We start from the raw sequence: 22,141 nt of genomic DNA on the forward strand, positions 1-22,141 counted from the left end.
GGATAGTACTATGATTTATTGGTTTAATCTGCGGAAAAAATAAATCATGCATCGTTAGTTGATGCAAGATGCTTAAAATATTTTATTCTCACAAGCATTCCGTAAGTATAAACACTTGTCCTAGTTTCAAATACTATCTTTGTTCAGTGGAATATGTTACTTATCAGCATTTTGGGAAATCTGACATATTTGAGGAATCCCAGGATTTTCACTGTTTTATGACTTCTATCCTTCAGAACCTACGTCGTGTTCACTTACCATTTGTCCAAAAAGCCATTCTGTTCTGAAGTGACTGACACAATTTAATCAACCAGAGAAGATACTGTCAAATGGCCTGACAAGCTCTCTCCCCTGAGAAAATAAGCTGCCACCACAGCATTTCCAACACTTGCTAAGCCAAGAGGTGAAAAATCTAGACTTGGACTTGAAACGGATTTCCCACACTGAAGTCTAAACCAAAATGAACTCCTAAATATTTATAGTTTGTAGGGCAGATACTTTAAAATCTCCTTTCCTCATTTATTGAAAAACGGACATCGCTAGCAATACTTTGCTTTAGTTTATGCCCCATTATCATTCATGATGTAACAGTGATTGTAAGTTTTTATGTAGCTTCTACCTATTAATTCAACTGATACCAAGACTTACAAAATTAATATAACTTAATCTGAACAAAGACCATCCTAATTTTCATTATCTTAATTAGTTTCACACCCATTCTGTCACAACCTAAAGAAGCACTTTTTTTTTTTTTTTTCTTGAGCTATACACCATTGATTCCCTGGTCCCTTGGGCTGGTACTTTCATTCTTCCCTCTCCTTCATTTGATCTCGTAGTAACATATGTTCAGTGATGTGGACACAGTGGGAGCAGAGATTTACTGCTAGTGTTGATGATTGAGTTAGGAAGGAATAAATCCTCTTTCTAACTAAAATCTGTCCTTAGATGCCAAGTGTGCAAGTGTGCAAGTGTGAAGAATTAGTAAAACAGAAGTCTTTAATGAAGGGATTATACTAAAAAATGTAGAAGGCAAGGAATTCCTTAGACATAAAAATCTTGTACTGCTCTTCTGCTTTTCATATTGTATTCAGGCTTAAGTAAATATATTCACACCAATGAGAAAAAAAAATTCCAAGGGCCTGAGGCCACAAAGCACAGAAAGGCTTGTATCCATACACAAAAAAACAGGATAGTCTATATTTCCCATAGGAAATGCTAACTCCAAGAGAAAACTTTGTTTGAGGAGTGCCAGCCAATATTTGCAATAAACAAACAAACCAATAAGTAAATAAATAAATGAAATATAAAAAATAAAGGAGAACTGCTGTTACAAACTAGAAATTCTTTTCTATCGCATGCCAGTGCTCAGGACCATACTCTGACCCTGATCATACCAGTAGGAAGGTAGCCATTACAATTAAAGGTGGAATATACATTAACTCCTGTTGACAATTCTACAGCTGTATTATTTTTATCCTAGTTCTTTAATTTCAATTTTTCTAGCTTTAAAGAATACCATGGAGTAGAATAAAGCTCTTAAACTGATCAAATCCTGTAGGATAGTCTATCACAGTGTCCTGATCCCACAAGAATCCATATAGGAACTTAGAAGATTAACATTAGTGAACACTACACAGACATTACCTATACTCCAGACACAAAACCATGTAGCATCATTTGTCTACTCCATAATATTAAGTTTACACAGTCTTCAACACAAGGTTTGTGCTTATTTGGGATGGTTTCTGTTCCATTCTAAATTCCTCTGTGGAATGGTATGTAACAAACAGAAGTACAAACAAAAGCACTGCTATTCAAATTAAGCCTAATGTTTAATTAAAATAGCTTTGATAACATAGATCTAAGTAAATAAATTTAGTAGTAGTTTTTTATTCTCACTAATTAAAATGTGAATTTAAATATGCTTTACTATAGCATCTCACAGACTTGGATTTTTAATAATCTATACCAAATGTGTATTAATGTGATAACTCAAAATTTCAAGACATGTGCTTCTTATGTAATAGTTACTTCAAATGTAACCCTGAGAGGTTTTTACATTTAATTTCAGTAAAGATGGTTACAGAGCCAGTGAATCCAGCAGCCTAAAACAGTTCAGTTTCACTATATTTTACTGTGAAAGCAATGGCAGAGAGAAAAAATAACTATTGCAAATCTCTATTTCAAATTGAGATTCAATTGCAAAATACTGATAATTCAAAATGTAAAAATTTGCTTAACTTCTACCATTTAACTGCTATGAATCCAGTCCTACTTGCTTTCAGTACCATATGAGAGAATTAAAAAATCTCATGCAAAAAGATAATCACAAGGTCTGACTGGCTGATCATGATCAGAAATGTGTATGGAATGGGATTTACATGGCACTGACTAGGCAGTAAAGTATGTAGCATGACTTGATTCAAATATTCAGAAAGCTACTACATAAATACAGTCCTTTGGATTCAGCCTCCTATTCCCAGGCACTAAGCTGGACAAAGTACGGTTTAAATTCATTGTGTATATGAAACAAGCCTTGCATATGCTCAATTAATATTCAGGGCTTCCTACGTTCTTAAAACATCCCACCATTTCACAGAATCACAGAAGCATTAAAGTTGAAAAAGACCACTAAGATCATGTAGTCCAACCGCCATCCCACTTCCCATGCCTACTGACCCGTGTCTCTCAGTGCCATATCTCCATGTTTCTTAAACACTTCCAGGGACAGCGATTCCAGCACCTCCCTGCACAGCCCATTCCAATGCCTCGGAGAAGAAATATTTTGTAATGTCCAACCTGAACCTTCCCTGGCACAACTTAAAGCCATTACCTCTCATTCCATTGCTGTTACCTGGAAAAAGAGGAAAACCCCCACCTCACAACAACCTCCTTTCAGGGCATTCTAGAGAGCAACTACGTCTCCCCTGAGCCTCCTCTTCTCCAGACTGAACAATCTCAGTTCCCTCAGATGCTCCTCATCAGATTTGTGCTCCAGGCTCATCACAACCCTTCTCTGGACATACTCCAGGGCTTCAATGTCTCTGTCATAGTGAGGGGCCCAAATCTGAAGACAATACCAAAGCTGAGTACAGGAGGACAGTTACTTCCCTGGACCTGTTGGCTGCACTATTTCTGATACAAGCCAGGATGCTGTTGGCCTTCTTGGCCTCCTTGGCACGCTGCTAGCTGTTCAGTCAGCTGCCAGCTAATGCTCTCAGATTCTTTTCCTCCATGCAGCTTTCCAGACATTCTGCCCCAAGCCTATAATATTGCATGGAGTTGTTGTGACCAAAACACATGACTCAGCACTTAGCCTTGTTAAACTTCATCCCATTGGCCAAAGTCCATCAATTCAGCCTTCCTACCCTCAGGCAGATCAACATTTCCTACCAACTTGGTGTCATCTACAAACTTACTAAGGATACAATCAATCTCCTCAACCACATAATCAATAAAGATATTAAACAGGACAGGCCACAGTACCAACTCCTGGTGAGCACCACTTGTGACCAGTCACCAGCTGGTTTCAACTCTACTGACCACCACACTCTGTGCCTGACCATCCAGCCAGTTCTTCACCCAGATGAACAATTATGACTCATCTATAATTTATACTGTCTGAAACGACACTTGCACAGTCTGCAGCAAAAATAAGCATTAATTATTTTTTTAATTCCTAAAAATACAGAAAACAATTTATTCAGCATCAGTTGAGTGATGATCTGTTATACAATATGGATGAAGGAAAGTTAAGACAAATTTCAAGTGTAACATACTTTTTTATCCAACTTTTTAAATAAGAAATCTCAGGTAAACTAACAATATCATAAATATTCTTCCCAGAAAGAGTGCATTTTCACTGTTAAATGCAAATTATACAAGTATGAAGTAATGAATGGGTAATTTTTCATAGTACTTTAAACAGGCAGTATTTGTAATTAAACACATTATTTCTTACCTTTATTTTTTACCTTTTCCTCAGAGACTTTTATATTCCTATTTAAATATAACTTCAGAGAAAAGAAGAAACACAGTATATAAAATTCATGTATTTCTGCCAAAAGGGAAGAGAATACCTAAAAAACTTTGACTTCACTTTGGAATCCTTAACTAGGAGTTAAGAGAGTGCCAAAAAAAGGACACTGCTGCTACCACTTAATACAACTGGAAACTAAACATTATGCACTGCCATCACAGCAGAATCCAAAAGCCAGTGAGATACAGGACTCCCTGTATTTGTAGGGTTAAAGACACTTTAAAAGAGCTACCAAAGCTTTGGCTAGAAATCACCTGCAAGTAGTCAGTAAGAGATTCTAGGAATGGTTAACTGTGCAAAATTCCACAAAATAGTTTGTTGAGAAAAAGAGTGGGAGATAAAGTTCCAAACCTCTTCCAAAAGACTGCTATGCATCTTCCCATGACTAGTCTGTAATTGCACCACTTATCTTGTGATGGACATATTTGTCCACAGTCACTGTGTTTAAACTCTGGTTTATAAATAATTGTTGCGATTTCTCATCTGATACTTTGTTTGTACTTATAGGTAAGTATTTACAGAGGTATGCTTGTGACTGGATTCACTTCACAGCTCCAGTACAGATTGCTATAATTGGTCAACTACAATCCAAATTTTGGAATCATACTGGCTTTATAAACTGTTTGATATGTGGGGGCACCTGGATACATAGGGATAGAAGTGGTACCATAACATATATGCAGCTGATGAACTGATTGGTCTGTGGGAAAAAATAAAAATTAAAAAAAAAAATCATCATCATACTTTATTTCTGCAGTCTACATTTACAGTGAAATTTGACCAAAATTTTTGCAGTCTTCAAGCAACTGCTCACTTCACACCAATTAAGCGAATTTCAGTCAAGTGGAGATATGCCAACTACCTTATCTTGTTCATGCAAATAAAGAATTCCTTAATTTCACAGGGAAGTGATTTTTTTTCATCAATAGGACTTAACTACAGGTTCATAGAATCAGAGAAACATAGAATCACAAGATCATCTAATCCAACCATCTTCTCATTACCATTGCCACCACAAGCACTAAACCATATCACACAGCTTCTCATCCAGATGCCTCTTGAACACTGCCAGCAACTCCACCACCTCCCTGGGCAGCCATTCCAGTGCCTGACCACTCTCTGAGAGAAAAAGTTCTTCCTCATGTCCAACCTAAACATCCTCTGATACAACTTGCAGCCATTTCCCCGTGTCCTGCTTGTTGCCTGGGAGAAGAGGCCAAACCCCTCTTCACCACAGCCTCCCTTCAGGAGGTTGTACAGTGCAATGAGGTCTCCCCTGAGCCTCCTCTTCTCCAGACTGAACAATCCCAGCTCCCTCAGCTGCTCCTCAGAAGCCCTGTGCTCCAGACCCCTTATCAGTTTTGTTGCCCTTCTCTGAACACGCTCCAGGACCTCAATGTCTTTCCTGTAGTGAGGGGCCCAAAACTGAACACAGTACTCGAGGTGCAGCCTCACCAGTGCTGAGTACAGGGGGATGATCACCTCCCTGCTCCTGCTGGCCACACTATTTCTAATGCAGGCCAGGATGCTGTTGGCCTTCTTGGCCACCTGAGCACACTGTCGGCTCATGTTCAGCCGAGCATCAACCAACACCCCCAGGTCCTTCTCCACACTCATCCAGCCACTCATCCCCAAGCCTGTAATGCTGATCTGGCTATTAAAGGCAGATGTAAACAAGGTTAAAACTTTACAACTCTCAATCCACTAGAAACACTAGAATCTACCACAGCACTGCCAAAAACTGTGCCAACAGAAATAAGAGAAGTACAAGGTTGAGTAGGTGTATGAGGAGACAGAAGAAGAGAAAAAAGAAAGCAACAGCACCAAAGGAAAAATAGATCAAAGAGAGTAATTGCTTCCTCTGCAATCAAGGCAATTTTGATTGCTAACAAGTAGGGCAGCTTCATAACTGCAAAGTAAGTTTATGGTTAAGGATTCCTTGCAGAAGAGGCAGTTGTCTCCAGCCCAGAAACCAGAGATATCAGCCCAAGGCTGAGGTTTATTTGTTCAAGCCCTCGCCTATGAATCTGTGTAGCTACAGGCAATACTGAACTCTGAAGAGTCCTTTGGAACTGTTAAGAAACTATGTGCATTAACTTCTATTAAAAATAAAACATATCCATCTAAGTTTCCCTCAAAATACAGGGAATAACAGTATTCAACTATCTCCCTTCAGTCATTTTGACATAAGCATACAAAACTCCTTCCTAGGTATTCCTGTCCATACTTGGACAAAAAGATCAGCTGCTCTCTAAGTATTATATAAACCGTATCAGCAAAAAGTGAGTTGCTTACAAATGTTGATAAAAAGTACAGAAAATAATATATGTGGTTTACAACTCACTTGGTCTCTGTAAACATTCAGCAAGTGCTGATGAATATCAATGGCTGCCATATTTTCTGCGAGGAGGAATTCAGTTCCACACCTTTGCTTCATACACCCTTCCATGTCAGACGCCATTGCGTCAGAGTGCTCTTCTGCTGCCATCTGTCACACAGCAGCTGCATGTAATGCAGTATTGATGGGAAGGTTGAACCTCTACTGCCACACCACCATCATCTGCCTGACACCATGGGCCAGCATAATAAAATAGGAGGCATTACTTACTTTCTCATGTATTAAAAAAAAAAAAAAAAAAAAAGCCCTTAGGAGTTATACATCATGTCATTAATTCTTCTGCCAAATATATACACTGAAAAAATCAAACCAGCTAACAGGACCATATTATTCTACGTTAATTTTTAAACATGCAAAATGGTCAGTTCTTCAGTGATAGTGATGTATTTTTTTTAAACTGCCAAAAAATTCAACTACTTTGTTCTTGAATCTTCATAAGCATGATGCTATTTAAAAAAAACAAATCTAGAAAACACGCTATTGTATATTACGCTGCATTTTACTGCAAAAAAATCAGAGTACCATTTTTGGAAGAGATGCTGGTTTGCAACAGCATGAACAACATTAAAAATATTGCATTTCAGAGTAATTACACATCTGAATGTTCAGAATAGTAAATTATATAATAATATTTCATACAAAGTCTTGACTGAGGGATTACCACATTTGGAAAACAAAAGCAAATGATAGCTAATTCTTCTAAAGTTTAGGGTTTTTTTGTTTTTCTCATTGGTGACAAATCCAATCCTCTTATCCAAGCACTAGAAGTTCATTGGCAGATTTGCCAAACAGGAGGAAGATTTCACAGGGAGATGTGAAAAAGAAAAAAAGGTGTTGAAGGAAGACCATAGTGATGTATGACACTGACATGACAAGGATTTTACTCAAGCAATCAGCAATCAGAAATGAGAAGGGATGCAGTCGGATAGGAAGGTTTGCCCTACTCTAATTCCCATTTTTCGTCTGAGAGAGTTATCGCACTCATTCTTGTTGGAGCAGCTCAGAAATCCTGTAAGAAAATTAGTAAGTCCCACCAGTTTTCTCCAAGCTACTCTGAAAGATTTTATCTCACATCAGTGGATGCTCCTGCTGACCTCAGTGAGAGTTTTATATATCTAAATATTATAGGAATTCTTTACTTAACTAATGTATTGAAGCCTATCAGTTAAGTAGTTAAAGTTTTCAATTGTTTCTTAAGGCCATTGAAAGAAGGAGGTGTCCAAAGAAGGCTTTGTAACATTATTTACCCCGTGATGAAAGAAATAGTAATTGAGGCAGAAAACATCTCACTGAAATTTTTTCAACAGTGTAGCTGTGCCTGAATTCTGATTACAGATCAGTACATTTCAGAATCTGTTATTATAACAGCAGTGGAATTAAACCAGTAATTAAAAAGTCATAAAGTTGTGTAATAATAATCAAATCTGTGTAACTTCTTTCTCCATTAGAAAAACAGTGACAGGCCAGACAAGCCAGAAGTCTCAGAAGTTATCCAAGCATTTCCACTAGGCTGTTCCCTGTATATGTTATTTAACAGTAAATAAGAGAATCATAGAATCATGGAATTACTAGGTTTGGAAAAGACCTCCAAGATCATCTAGTCCAACCATCCACCTACCATCAATTATTACCCACTACACTGTGTGTCCAAGTACCACACGTACCCATTCTTGAATATCTTCAGAAACAGTGACTCCACCACATCCCTGGGCAACCAGAGCCCATCTACTTTGCCCATCTTTTGGATAATAATTTTTTCCTAATGTCCAACCTGAACCTCCTCTGGAACAACTTAATTCCATTCAAATCTAGACCTACCAAAAAGCCAATGAAAAACAAGGCTCTCTATTTTCAGACCTGTTTTACATCGTGTATTCTGAAGTCTGTGTATCTCACCATTTCCATTGCTATGTGAAAAACAAAATCACGATCAGAAAGATTTTTTTTTATTATTTTTTTTTTTTTAGGTTTGGAGATGATCAGAAATTTATCAGCAGCAGTCAGAGAATAACGGACTTAACAGAATCAAAGCATTCAACAGGGACATGCCAGTTATTGCATATTGTAACCTTTGAGAAAAAAATTATTCCTTTTTGGTCACTCCATCCGCCACTCATCTCCTGAGTGCCTGGCTGCCAAAGCCCTTTATCTAGCCAGCTCCTGTGTTGCTTAATCTCTTGAGCTATTAGTTCCATTTTTTGTAGTTCTTTTTTACTTATTTATTTATTTTTAAAATCTGTCTAGCTGGCAGAATTCTTAGCCACCATCCAAGCTCATAAAGGGTCTGGTAAGGTTTACCACTTCCCTGGGCAGCTGGCAATCAAGAAGTAGGACAGTGAACGTAAACTCTACAGCCAGCTGGCATTGGCGTGCCACAGACATAAAGCATGCTGACTAAACACAGTTCTTCCAAGCTGACTGAGATACATGTGTAGCAGCATTCTCGACTTTCCCAGTAGCTTCCTGTGTTGGCTTCTGGGCAAGACTGTTTCCCAGAAGCCACATTACTAAGAAGGTGGTAAAACTTTCCCTTTTTTACTCCTAGAAATTTTGCCTCATGCTAATTTTTGTGCTTCTGAAGTTTTGACCCAGTGAGAGATTTGTTTTTCTAAATATAAAACATTAATTGCAAAGACTTTTCATTCCCATAACCAACTGAAGATAGGCTTTGTTCTTGAGAATTGTCAAAGTTGCATTGTTTCTCTTGTTTTTGCCCCACAATTCTCAAGAGAAGGAAAAAACACTGTAAGACATATTTAGCTTTTTCCCTGACTGTCCAAGAAGAATTCACTGAAACATCATTACAAAAAAAACACAAGGCTATGTATAGGAGCAAGAATGCAAATAATTTTCAAGTAATCAGTATTAAAGTTTGCTCCCCAAAGTCTGTTTTGTTTGACGGTTTATGATAAGTGATCAGTGAAATAGCAGAGGTTAAATGCTCATAAGCTTTTGCACCATCTACATTTTTGAAGCCATACCTCTCACACTGGTCATCATTTCTATATCTTACTGGTCCGTCTTCCAGAGCTGTTCATTCTTCCTTTATTTACTTAATGGATTAATATTCTTTGGCTTTTGTTTCTAATCCTTCCATGTTATAGGACAATTAGATATTCCAAGCTTGCACAGGAGCCCTGTAGTTACACATAATCTTCAAGGGAGGGAGACAGCTCGTCCCAATTCTTCTTACAGAGAATACATGAAGTTCAACCCATCTCGCTTGAGAGTTGAAATCCAAGAATAGCAATCACAAGAGGTAAAGAAGATAGTACAAAATCTAATATTTACCATACAATTGCCAACTTGTATGCAATAACAACGTGAAATCAGACACATGAACTATCTGTTTTCTTATATACATCATGATTACTTTTCTTCTTCACTGGTTCTGTTAGGATATTTTTTTAACATACAAACACTCCTGTCCTGAGCAAGCTGATCATCAGCCTACTTGTTCCTGTTAGAGATTTTCTGATAATCAGTGTAAACAATGTCTGTTAAGATAAAGAAAAAATGTAATAACCTTTTTTTTGTGAACACATATATGATTAAAAAAAAAAAAAAAAAAAAAAACCACCCACACATTGGAATCCATTTACAAACAAACAGAAGAGAAATAGATGTGTCTTGCATTCTTGATCTATAGAAGTCAGTTGTTCCTGAAGAGAAGCTCCATGATATTTACAGACACGTTAATGTCTACCAGTGCATGTAAAAAGGCATGTGTGAAGTTATCCCCACTCTGAGAAGGGGCTTGGATGAATTCCAAAGGTCAGTCCAGTCTATAACTTACTGCCAAGAACTTTCAGTACATAGCATGTCTGCCATCACAAAATCAGCCCCTACCTGATAGCTTGTGTAACGGGGCTGTGCCAGAAACAGGGGAGTGAAATGGCCTTTAATCTACTGACTCACAAGAAGGCTGGTAAGAACATTAGCAGTTGGCTTTTCCTCTCATTTCTCTGATGGAAATTGCTATCATTATCTCAGCAGCAAGCAAGCTGCTTGCGTGTCCACACTTCAGTCATCCCATTTCAATGTAATAACTCCATCCACTGTGAAGAGAGAATTGTGTTAACATGCAAGATGTGATCAGGAGTGGGTAAAGTGCAGCATGCAGTCTCATTTTGCCTCCTCTGTTAAGTGGTTGCAACTTGTGTCAGAGAAACTGGGCAGACAGGAGCAGGAACATTTGAAATTGCTGCAGCTACATCTCACAGAGTGTTTTTTTTTAAATAGATAGGAATGATAGTTTCTAGCCTGCAGTCCCAATGCCACATGCTTGTTTTCCCATGTCATCAGCTTCTGTAATTCCTACTTCTAATACTTTCTGTTATTCCACATGACATTTACTAGAAGCTCAGTTCCAAAATATGTATCTGTCTATAACAGTAGCCACCTGGCCTTTCTTTGGCAGATAACAGCTAGTTTGAGTTATCTCTCTTCTGATTCATGAATGGCTCAGTAATTCACCATAACAATAGTCATTTATTTACAGCTGTAAAGAATACAGTCTCCCCTGTTTCATGCAAGGGGATGTAAGCGTGAGGTTTCACAACACAAAGCAATTCAGAGGGTAATATTTCCTTTTTTCATTAATATCTCCTACTTATATTTCATAGTTCAGTTTACTCCAAAAACACCCCCAAAAATAGATTATTCTACTGATCTATAGAAATTTACAGTGAGCCACTGAGAGGAAAGGAAATGTCGTTGACAAGCAAAAAGTAGCTCCCTTTTGATGAGGTCTGCTATAGTCAGTGCCCACCCTCAGATGACTGGAACCTTACTTCCAAGTTTTCAAAAGATGCAATATATGTACTTTAATGACTTATATTAGCAGAATTTCAACCTAAACATCTACTGAATCTCCTAAAACCACTACTCATACAAAAGATATTTAATTAGAGCAGAGGAATTGTATTAGGTTTTATTTTGATCTTTATTGCAGGGGTAGAGTTCATAAATTTGATTTCTTTGGGGCTAGTTTGTGTCACATGTAAAATTAGATTATTACTCAGTGAGCAGAAATGTTGAGAACCTGAGCTTTCAGAGTCTAAAACTCTTTTTGATCTTTTTGATCTAGCAACAGAAGCTTACTTATCCTCCTCTATTTTCACATGTTAAGTCAGACAAATATTCACTTTTTATTCTTTGAGAAAAGATATATTACGGGGAGTTCTCCTAGAAAATGGGGGAAATTGACTGTCAAATGCCTCTGACAGCTATGTATCAGATGGGAAACTGGTTACGGAGGTGTCCATACTTCTTCTGTCCATACTTCTTAACTTAATTGTTTAACCGTTCTTTGGTACCTTGGTTAAGCTGCACAATATGTCACTTTTTTCCCCTGTTTTTTAAATACAGGTGCAATGTGAAAGTTTCTCTATACCCCTGTGACATCTTGATTTTCCATAAGCACCTGAACATAATCACTAATAGTTCAGCAATTGCTTCAGCAACTTTCTTACGTATTCTGCATCAAATTTCACTTGACCCTGCTGACTAGAGCTTTTCTAATTCAGCTTAATATTCTTTAACCCGCTATTTCTCTACTCTGGCCTGTAATTCTCTTCCCTTGTTAAAATTAATTGCAGCAGAGATCTGATTGCAATTAACCTTGAGACAGTAAATCTTTCAGCCTTTCCTATTTCATCGCAACAGACAAAAGCTTTTTCCATCAAATTAAAAAGAAATACGTTGCCTATAGACTACCAGTGCTTCAGTAGAACATTTTCATGATGCATCACCAGCCATTTGTTCTCTGGGTAGTACGGATTCAGTTGTTCTTTCTGATGATGCAGGTCTGACCCCTTTTTCTATTGATTAGAGCTGGCTGCTGGGCCAGGACCATGCTGTGCCTCCATGTCCCTCCACAATGGCATTTCTTCCTGGCAGACACACAAAAGGGCAGAGATATCACGCATACAGCAGCATGTGCTTCTTCAGACAGCCTAAGCTCTCTTAGTAAGGCCACCAAACTCAGATTTTTCTTTTTTTTAAAAAAAAAAAAAAAAGTTTTTTTGCATTAAAATGTTGTTTGTGTTATGAAAATATGTTTGCGCTCCACAGATACCTTCTGCTTTCATGAAAGAAGTTGCATGGAAGGTTCTCCTTGGGTCTTCCTGTTCAAAACAAACAGCATTACTCTTGCAAGACTTTCTGCCATGAACACCTCACAGCTCTTCCAAAGACCTTTTCGGTAGTATTCTTCCTTTCTCTGGTCCTAAGAGCTTCAGGATTACTCTCAGATTTTCCCATCTCTCCAGTGCTCCTCTGAGTTCCTTGTCTTGTACTGTCCATGCAAAAGGAATACTTCTATTTTTGCCTCCTATCTAGCTCACATCTAGATGAGGAGTTGAGGACCTGCTTGTAAAAACCCAGCACATCACCAGTTTTTAATACATTCAATGTGGTGTGTTCCCATTTGTGTGTCTGGAGCACACCCACAGTGCTTCTCTGCCAAGCTTTTGCTACTGCAACTAGTCAAGCAAGACACTCTGTGCATGGGACTCTCTGAAATTGTCTCTGCCTTGGCTATTTGCAGCTTATTTTTTCTGCTGCTCATCATATCTCCTAAGCTGCTGCTTATTGCTTTGCATTACAGGCAGGAAAAGGACCAGTGAATTCCTACATATCCTTAGTGGCAGGGAAGAAGCAAGGGAACTGTTATTCTCTCAGGCAAGAAAGAGCAGTAAGAAGAAATTTCACTTGTCTCTAACATAGTGATCGTAACTGCCAGCCTGGAAAGGGAAAAAATGGAGAGCTATTTTCTGCAGGCAGAGCACTGATTTTCTCCTGGGTGTGACTCATGAGTCAGTACAACATTGGGTTGCACGACAGAAGGCATCTGGATCTGCCATGTGACAAAAAACCCCCTGTGTCAAGTCATGCTCTTCTAGCAGAGGTCACACCTCCTTGGCAGCCTCAGATAGCCTTTCTTCATAACCTTACTCAACAAACACAGCTGGTGAGCAAGGGGAATGTCTGAGTGGCAGCTCCATATAATGGGAAGTGTGGGGTGGGAGCTCTTGAGATTTGGTGGGTGGGATTCATATGATCAGGCAGATGTCTGTATTTTAGCTTGTCACCTTGGTCTCACCTTAGGGCAACGGAAAGAAATAAGCAGGCAGAACAAGGAATGTTCCCATCCGAATTTAGACATCTAAAATAGGACAGATGAATCATACCCTGAATCCACTTATTTCTCCCCACAGACTATAAAGGGAGCTGGTGTGACTAGCTCCAGTGCAATATCTACAGTGCCGGTGTTTAAAATTAGAGGAAGAAAATCCACCCACAGAACCCAAGCCAAAGGTTCTGGCAAACCAGAAGGAGCTCAGGGACCTCAGGGATCTGAACACTGCCGTGTAAAAGTCTCTGTTTAGATGCTGGCCTATGTACATGAAATGTAAACTTTCAGAGCCAGAAGAGACCTCATGTCAAAGCATAGTGATAATTAATAGAGGGACACACTGATGCTTGTGAGGTCACGCAGGCTCTTCCTGCAGTTAAGACTGCATATAGACTGCCTCCAAGATCATAGAATCATAGAGTTATTAAGGTTGGAAAAGACTGCTAAAGTCATTTGGTCTAGCCATTAGCTTATCCCCACCATGCCCACCAAATTATGTCCCTCAGTGCTGCATCTACTCTTGAAGACAGACATTTCTTCAGTAGGGATGGAAGGGAAATCATAGAATAATAGATATCCCAAATTGGAGGGGATCCACAAGGATCAATGAGTCCAACTCCAAGCTCCACACAAGACCACACAAAACTCAAGCCCTATTTCTGAGAGCACAATCCAAATGCTTCTTGTACTCCAGCAGACTTGGAGCCACTTGTTATCCATTTACATCTTTATGCAAAATATTTAGAAACTTCCTATTGCTGAGACCTACTTATATATTTGGTTGAAAGTGGCTAAAGGATTCAAAAGTTGTTAGAAGGAAAAGCAGCATGTGATCACATTAGCCTTGTTCTTTGAAAACTAGTCTAAAGCTGATTAGGTGCTTCTCTGACAGAAGAAGAACCAAGGCTTCATCATACTAAAGAATGAAGCAATACTAAAGAACAAAACTGGATTTGTGGCTCTTTAAATATGTAACAAATCTTTTCTTCACTAGATGGCACCCATCCACTCCTATGAATCAACATTGTGCATGGCAAAAAGAACCACAAAAGTTTCCTTTTCACGGAATATGAAATGATAGAGGATTTACTCTTTATTTTGAATGTTTTTACTGTTTCTTTGTCTTCTGTGTCAAACTCTTGCTGTACTCTCAAGGGTAAGGTTTTACAATGTGCATCCACTTCAACTGTTAAGTTCAATATTTGTGTCACAGCTGACCACAGTTGAGAAATTTCTGTGAGATATGTATGCCTTACACGAGATCAGACTTTCAATGACAGTGATCAAAATAATTTATACAGCTCAAAATACTTCCCTTTCTTTCTGAAATAAGCGTATGTCTAGAATTTATGAGGATGCTGTGCCAAACCTTTGGCAGGTATAAATCAATCTGGCTTCACTGAGGTTGATTGATGTCAGGAGAAGATCTGCTCCTGCATTTAGATGCTGGCCTGCAGAGCACAGCTTGACTTGTTTTCTTTTTCTTAACTCCAAGGCGTGATCATTGAACTCCTTTGGGCACAATTTTCACTTCTTAGTCAAAAATGCACCTCAGCATTTAGACTGGACTTAAAACCAGTGCACATCTGATAAAAATCAAAGTAATCATTTCACAAAGAACAAATCCAACCAAAAACTTCAAAGCTGGGAAATCAGTTGTTCAATACCACGTTAGTGGTTGCATTCAGTGTCACAGAAACTGATGCAAGCAGAAGCAAGCTGCAGTTCAGCTCAATCATTTCGTATTTATTTGCCTTTTACGGCCACTAGATGATAGTATAGTAACACATGGACATCTCAGCAGCATGACAGGTCTTCATTTGCTGAATTCTTGATTGTATTCATACTTTTATATGTAAAGAATATACAGAAGGCATCAATACTACACAGATAGCCTTTCAATAGCAGTGGTTAATTTAATCCCCATTGACTTTATACATTAATATACCCAAAGAGTAGTAGATATTATTAGCTACAGACTCAAACTGGGCTTTATTTAGGAACAGACATGATGCTGAATTTTTTATCTCCCTCTATTTTTGTAGATACTCATCCAGAGCTATGGTGAGATGCTGATAGAAAAGGGCAGGATAATTACATTTCCCTCCCAGGAAGCACAAGAATGGCTGGAGGTAACATTTACATTCCTGTCATGGGCAGCTTGCTCACTGCTGGTTCTGCACATCTGTTTTCTGCTTCTCCCACCTTTTCCATTTCTCCCCCCCTCAAGAGGATTCCGCTCCTCCTCCAGCTGAGAAGCTCCAGGCTAGGAGACATGCAGCCAGAACAACACCTTGAGCACACAGATATCTTCCTCTCCACAAAACCTTTCTCTCTCTTAGTTCACATGCTTTGTTGTCTCCTAATGCAAAAAATAAAAAAATAAAAACAAACTGTTCACTCTTTCACTGTAATAGTCAAAACCCTCCAATGGTGCATTTTTTTCCCTAAGTAAATCTTAAGACTCCACAATAACAAGGTCTGTTCTCCTTTCAGTATCTAGTATGCATCTTCCCAGCCCAGAATATGCACCCCAGGGATTGGCCAAGTGGCTGGCTCCAGACCTGCATATTAACTTTCAGGTCACATTTCCAGATGCCACAGTAGACAAAGGAAAAGTCTCCTGTTCTGTAACCTGTAGCAGACAGGTTGAGTGACATGAGTCTATTGGCACCACAAGACAAATGGAAATAGAAAGGCAGAACCCACGGTGAAAACAGACTGACTCTTGGGATGTACTCATGCAAATGTTTATACAGAGAGGTAAGTGAGCAAAATATCTGAAAACAAAAGCTAAAGGGAAGCTGCCCAAAAAGTGTGAGGAGTAGAGTAGTATCGAATCATCAGGCTGTAGGCTAATGTGTCTACTCAAAGATTTAACTCAGCAATAGCACAAGTCGCTGGCTTTTTCATAAAAATTGGAGCTGGGTATAGATCTAGGGAAAACCTGGAATTTCCATTTTGCTGCATATTTGGTTACTTTTACATCATTTTGTTTTAATTCAAGATGAAGGTAAATTTGTAAGATTTTCATATTTAAAATACTTCTATGAGTTCTACATTAATTTAATGAATGGACATCTGTAATACAGCACATAAGCTGCTAGTTACATGTGTAACACTGAAATGAGCCATTTTCATTATTACTAAGAACATCTACTTCATGCTGATTGAACAGACTATTGCTTTGTAGAGTGTTTACCGTGCCACATCAGTTCCAGGAGAAACTGATTCAAGCATCAAACTCAATATTTGGACTAACGAGAACTTTGAAAGATAACTTGTTCCAATTGGAATCTAAGACATAAAGAATAAAGTAAAATATTTCGGCCATTACACTGAATATTTTAACTGACATGGTGTAAAACACTTTAACAATAGTATAAAAGTCAAATCCCTTTACAGGTCAAAGTGAAGCTTCAGAAATCAGAATTGGAATTCCTAAAGAAAATGTCTTTAAAAATGTCTGCTTTGAAATTTCTTTGTCCATGCTGAAATTTCATCTTATTTTACACTAAAAACATATTTAATCTCACTTTCCATTTTTTAAAAAATTGCTTAATAATAATGAAAATATAAACATCTGCTACTTTATAATTCATATTTGAGCTGGCATATCCAGAGCTTCTGTAAAATGACGCAGCTCATTTTCCTTGTAGCAATAAGGATGGTCTATATCTCATGTATAAATACTAAATTTTGCAGCTCTGCTCTGTGACTGAAGACAGTGTAAAATCCACAGCCAGGCAGGAGTTCTGTGGCTAACCTGCAACCTGTCATGAAACAGTGTTTTCAGAGAGTCATATAAGCTGTCAGCATGCAGTGAGGGCTAGCTGGTCCACAGGGGATGACAGACTGGGAGCTGAGCGTGCTAAGGAAGATAATGAATGGTCTCAAGTTGGTCCCCCTCAACCAGGGGAGGTTCCACTCACCGGGTGAGGAACTGGTTGGATAGTCACAGAGTTGCAATAAACAGCTCAGTGTCAAGTGGAGACCAGTGACGAGTGGTGTTCCTCAGGCTTCGGTGCTGGGACCAAATGCAAGGTCCTGACCAAGCACAAATAAAAACCGGGCAGAGAATGGCTTGAGAGCAGCCTTGAGGAGAAGGATCTGGGAGGTGCTGGTTGATGAAAGACTCAACACGAGCCATCAAAGTGCACTTGCAGCCCAGATGGCTCACTGTATCCTGTCTTGCATCTTGAGAAGCATGACCAGCAGGTCAAGGGAGGTGATTCTGTCACTCTACTCTGCTCTCATGAGACTCCACCTGGAGTACCGCGTTCAGTTTTGAGGCCCACAAGGCAAGAAGGACATGGAGCTGTAGGAGTGGGTCCAGATGAGGGCCACAAAGATTATCAGAGGGCTGGAGCACTTCCAATACAAAGACAGGCTGAGAGAGCTGGGAGAGGAGTATGATTTGAGAAGACCTTAGAGTGGCCTTCCAGTATCTGAAGGAGCCCTCGTAGAAAACTGGGACGGGGCTTTTTACAAGGGTAGTGACTAGATGAGGGGAAATGGCTTTAAACTGGAAGTGGGTAAACTTACATTAGATATTAAGAAGAAATTCTTTACTGTGCCTGTGGTGAGACACTGGAACAGGCTGCCCAGAAAGCCTGTGGATGTCCCCTCCCTGGAAGCATTCAAGGCCAGGCTGGATGGAACTATAAGCAACCTGGTGTAGAGGGAGGTGTCCCTGCCTATAGCAGAGGGTTTGAAACCAGCTTGTCTTAAAGGTCCTTTCCAACCCAAACCATTCAATGATTCTATGATCAGGGTGAGGCATTATCTGGTGATCTGCTGGGAAGATGACAGTGACAAGGCAGCTTGATCCCAGCCAGATATATGGTTCACCAAGTTGGCTCTTAGAAGAGGAATGCATGCCTGGCTCTGACATCAGAGAACAACAATACAACCTTAGCATTTAATGTGGGCAATAGGTGAGGAATGTATTTTATGTGAAAAAGTCATTCAAGACCCTGAATGGGTGACTATATATATATTTTAAAAAGATTTTATTGTTTCTTTCAAAGGCAAACTTTTACAGTAAGAGTAAGAAATGTAAGAGCAGTTTGGGAAACCTGTCAGTGCATGTTTGCCATACAGACAAATTCAAAAAGCTTCTGCAGAGCCACGCAGAATGAGTAACGATCTAACAAAGCAGATTTTAATGCAAATGGAAAATGCTCCAAACTAAACTAATTTGCCATGTGACTTTTTCTGATAACAGTAGCTCCAAATTCTACTGAGAGCACCATGCACTTCAGCAGGATTTGCATAGGCTGAGAGCCGCACTAATCATTGATTTCTGCCTCCAGCAATGGCCTGTATATGTGGGTCAGCAACTGGAAGGTGAAAGAGATGATCAAGGGCTCCATCACTTCCAAGCTCTCTTTCTTTCTTGCCCAGTTCCACACAGGGGTAAATATCAGATGTGTCATCTTTGCTTCTTGCAGGATAGCTAGAGATCTTACTTACAGCCTTGCTCCCCTCATCCAGTGAAACCAGAACCGTGGCAGCCAAGAGAATAAAAGAATATACAAGGCTCTAACAATTCATTTGCTTTCCATCTCATGTTTCAAGATTTGCAAAAACGTATCCTGGTGAACGTGAAAACTGGGTGAAATAAATGTTATTTACCTTTCCTTTATTTTTCATATTTTAATTGAAATTTGGAGTGTTCTACACGTCAAGTCAATCATTACAAATTTGGTGTGGCTTCCAGAAGTAAAACAGAAGTATTTGGCATCTGAAAAATCTTCCCACCTCCTCAAAAGGTCTCTTTTGATGTTTCTGAGGAAAGCAAATGTTACAGCAGAGACTTGCAAAACCTGAGCGAAAAACAACTAGCATCTTCAGTAAGTGCATAATGAGGGAACTCCAGATATCTGTAACTCAGGCTTAGTCTTCTTAATATAGATGCAATCATTTGACAGAAGTATGCTTGAGATTTGAAGGATTCCTCAGGATTTCTATAGTGGGCAGGATATAACCATGATATTCAAAAGTCAACTGTAAATTCTGTAAAGAGTCTTGAGTATTGGTGAAACATATTCACATTACGAGATTTCAATACACAGTCTGAAGAAAGCCTAATGTATAGGAGTCATGCCTAGCTTCATAAGAAAGAAGGTGAAGCAGACAAAGAACCATTTGTTTCTTAGAATGGTTGCTCTGGGGCAGAGATACTCAAATACCATAGGAATCTGGTATACCATAGGAACACTAGTATCAAACGTGTATAATGGATTCAAATTCACAGAGTAAATATATCAAACAAAATAGTTTATTAGGTATTTAATAATAGTATCACACCAAATATTGTTAGACTGTGGATATGAACAGGATTGTCTGACTGCTGGTTATGTATCACGGCACTTTAGCATTGATTTCAGTCGGTCTTGTCTTGCTGTAGAACCACAAGCCAGATCCAATTTGGATACTTTGTAGACCAATCTCCCATAATTATCAGATAAATATACTGATTGCTATGTTATACAAAGGAACATTTCTCCTTAAAAAACAGCATAAAACATTGTGCAGGGTATTCCTGGAAAAAAAAAAAAACGGTCTGAGATTTTGTAGTCTTTCTATGCCTAACAGTGAGAATAAGATGTCATGCAACTGGCTCCTAGGAAGATCCAAAGTAATTCATTTCCTTTGTGAAATTATGTTGCTGACTTCTTAAAATATACATCACATTTTCCATCATATGAAATTGAGTACATAAATTATTTGTGCAAAATCACATTATTGCTATATACATAAACAGGAGAATTTTGGACAATTTTGCTGCTTTTCAGGAGGTCACTCTCTCAATCTGAGTCACTATATAGGCTTTTTTCCTGCCAAAACAATTAGCTAAACCACTTCTATGAGATTTGTTGTCCACTAATGTAATTTGCCTTAAACAGAGAAGGGTCAGTATTATGTTTGTTTTGTAACATGATGTACCAAGATCATCTTTAACAAATGAGAAACACTTTAAAAAAATAATTGTTTGAGGCCTTAAACAGTTCATTCACTGAATCATTTTCAACTAAAGATAGCAGAAAACCAAAATCTTTTACCTTTACCCAATCCCAAAGCACTCATCTGGCATGGATCCCTTTTTCTGTACTGAATTACATGAAGTTAATCCTCCACCAGCACTAAAACTGCTTACTGAAGGGCCTTCTCATGATATATCTGTGAATATTTTAATAAAGAAACTGTACAAAATTGGCAGGACTCTTAATTTGTGGACTAGGCTTGGCTACTTAAAAAAAAAAAAAAAAAAAAAAAAGAGTTGTAACACCTTTACATCCCCAAAAAATAGTAATATTTGTGCTAATTAACTGGAGTATGCAAATTATTTGTCTTCTTGCTGGAGTATCCCTGTAGTGTATCCCTGTAGTGCTACAAGCAATTAACATCTATAACTATTAAATTTGCTAAGGTAAAAGAATATTAAGAATCTATTTCTTCAGAAATGATCACTCTGAAAACTAGAGGCCAAATTCACACCATCACACGCGTTAAATGCTTTGAGGGCAGAATTTAGCCCCAAACTACAGTTTTCTCTAAATACATACGCTCTTCTACAGAAAAAAAACCAATCTATATCTTACTCATCAGTGCTCTTCCCTTCTGAAGGGTAAATACCGATATTTGAAATACCTAAATTGTATTTACAGCTGTACAACACTGATGTCACATGTGTGTAAAACATTACTTGTACTCTATAAACATGGGCTAACTTATACAACCTGCTTAAAAACTTTTCTTAAAATAAAGAGCCAGCAAGCTTACACGTTTTCTTTATCAAATTCACACACAAAATACATGGTAATATGACATGCAACGTCATTCCACCCTCCAGATGCCACCATCTCCACACAGTCCTCCTCATCGTAGGCATTGTTGGGCTCCCCACTGCGCCACTTGTTGAAGGTCTGCATGGGTGACCGGTCAGAATAGACAAAATTTCCCTCTTTCTCTAGGTCGTTAATCCCAATGAAAACTCTGGTGAGCCCAGCTTGGTTGATGTACGAGGCAATCAGATTGTTGGCATTCTCATCCTTGGGCATGCTGAGCGTCCCTCCTCTTCCATGGCAGTAGAGCTGGGCTTCCTTGTATCTTTTTTCTTCCTTCACCAGCAGATAAATCTTATTATCTGTCTCACGCACACCAGCAACAGCTGCGGGGGAGGGCAGTGCTGAAAAGTGAGCACTCGCATTTCTATAAACCAACTTACTGTACACCCCAAAATAACTTCACAAATCCAATGCATGGCGATACTCTCTACGAGCAATTCACCATTAAAATGTAGCAATGAGAAAGGAAAATATATAAAGTTAGCCTACCATTTTTAATGAATTTTAGTTCTGTCGTCAGCTGGGCCACTTGGATATCCATTTCACCAATAGCCTTCCTTAGCTGGCTACACTCACAGGGGATGCCTACGAAATGAAACAGACGTGCTGAAGTCAAAATGGTGTTTAAATTCAGTAATTATCTAAATAACTTCATGAAAAGGCCCAGCTGGGCAGCCCTAGGGGACGTCTGCTTCACAAGTAATGGTCTGAAA

At 38.8% G+C, this 22,141-nt stretch overlaps 1 protein-coding gene across 3 annotated transcripts in view; it reads right to left on the minus strand.

Annotated features, from left to right (window-relative positions):
• Positions 1-19,840: 19,840 nt before the first annotated feature.
• COLEC11 (collectin subfamily member 11) overlaps positions 19,841-22,141 on the minus strand; it is a 34,048-nt gene continuing 31,747 nt past the window's right edge. For 2 of the 3 annotated variants that reach the window (XM_042828643.1, XM_042828652.1), the window contains exons 6-7: positions 21,918-22,013; positions 19,841-21,769 (exon numbers count right to left, since the gene is read on the minus strand). In XM_042828643.1, coding sequence (XP_042684577.1) covers positions 21,360-21,769; positions 21,918-22,013 — 506 coding nt within the window. In that variant the 3' untranslated portion in view covers positions 19,841-21,359. The remainder of the gene's footprint in view (positions 21,770-21,917; positions 22,014-22,141) is intronic. The other variant, XM_042828661.1, reaches the window with a different exon arrangement.

The sequence above is a fragment of the Centrocercus urophasianus genome, unplaced genomic scaffold, assembly GCF_019232065.1.
Source record: "Centrocercus urophasianus isolate 14NV4802_14NV808 unplaced genomic scaffold, USGS_Curo_1.0 seq_10, whole genome shotgun sequence".
Taxonomy (NCBI): Eukaryota; Metazoa; Chordata; class Aves; order Galliformes; family Phasianidae; genus Centrocercus; species Centrocercus urophasianus.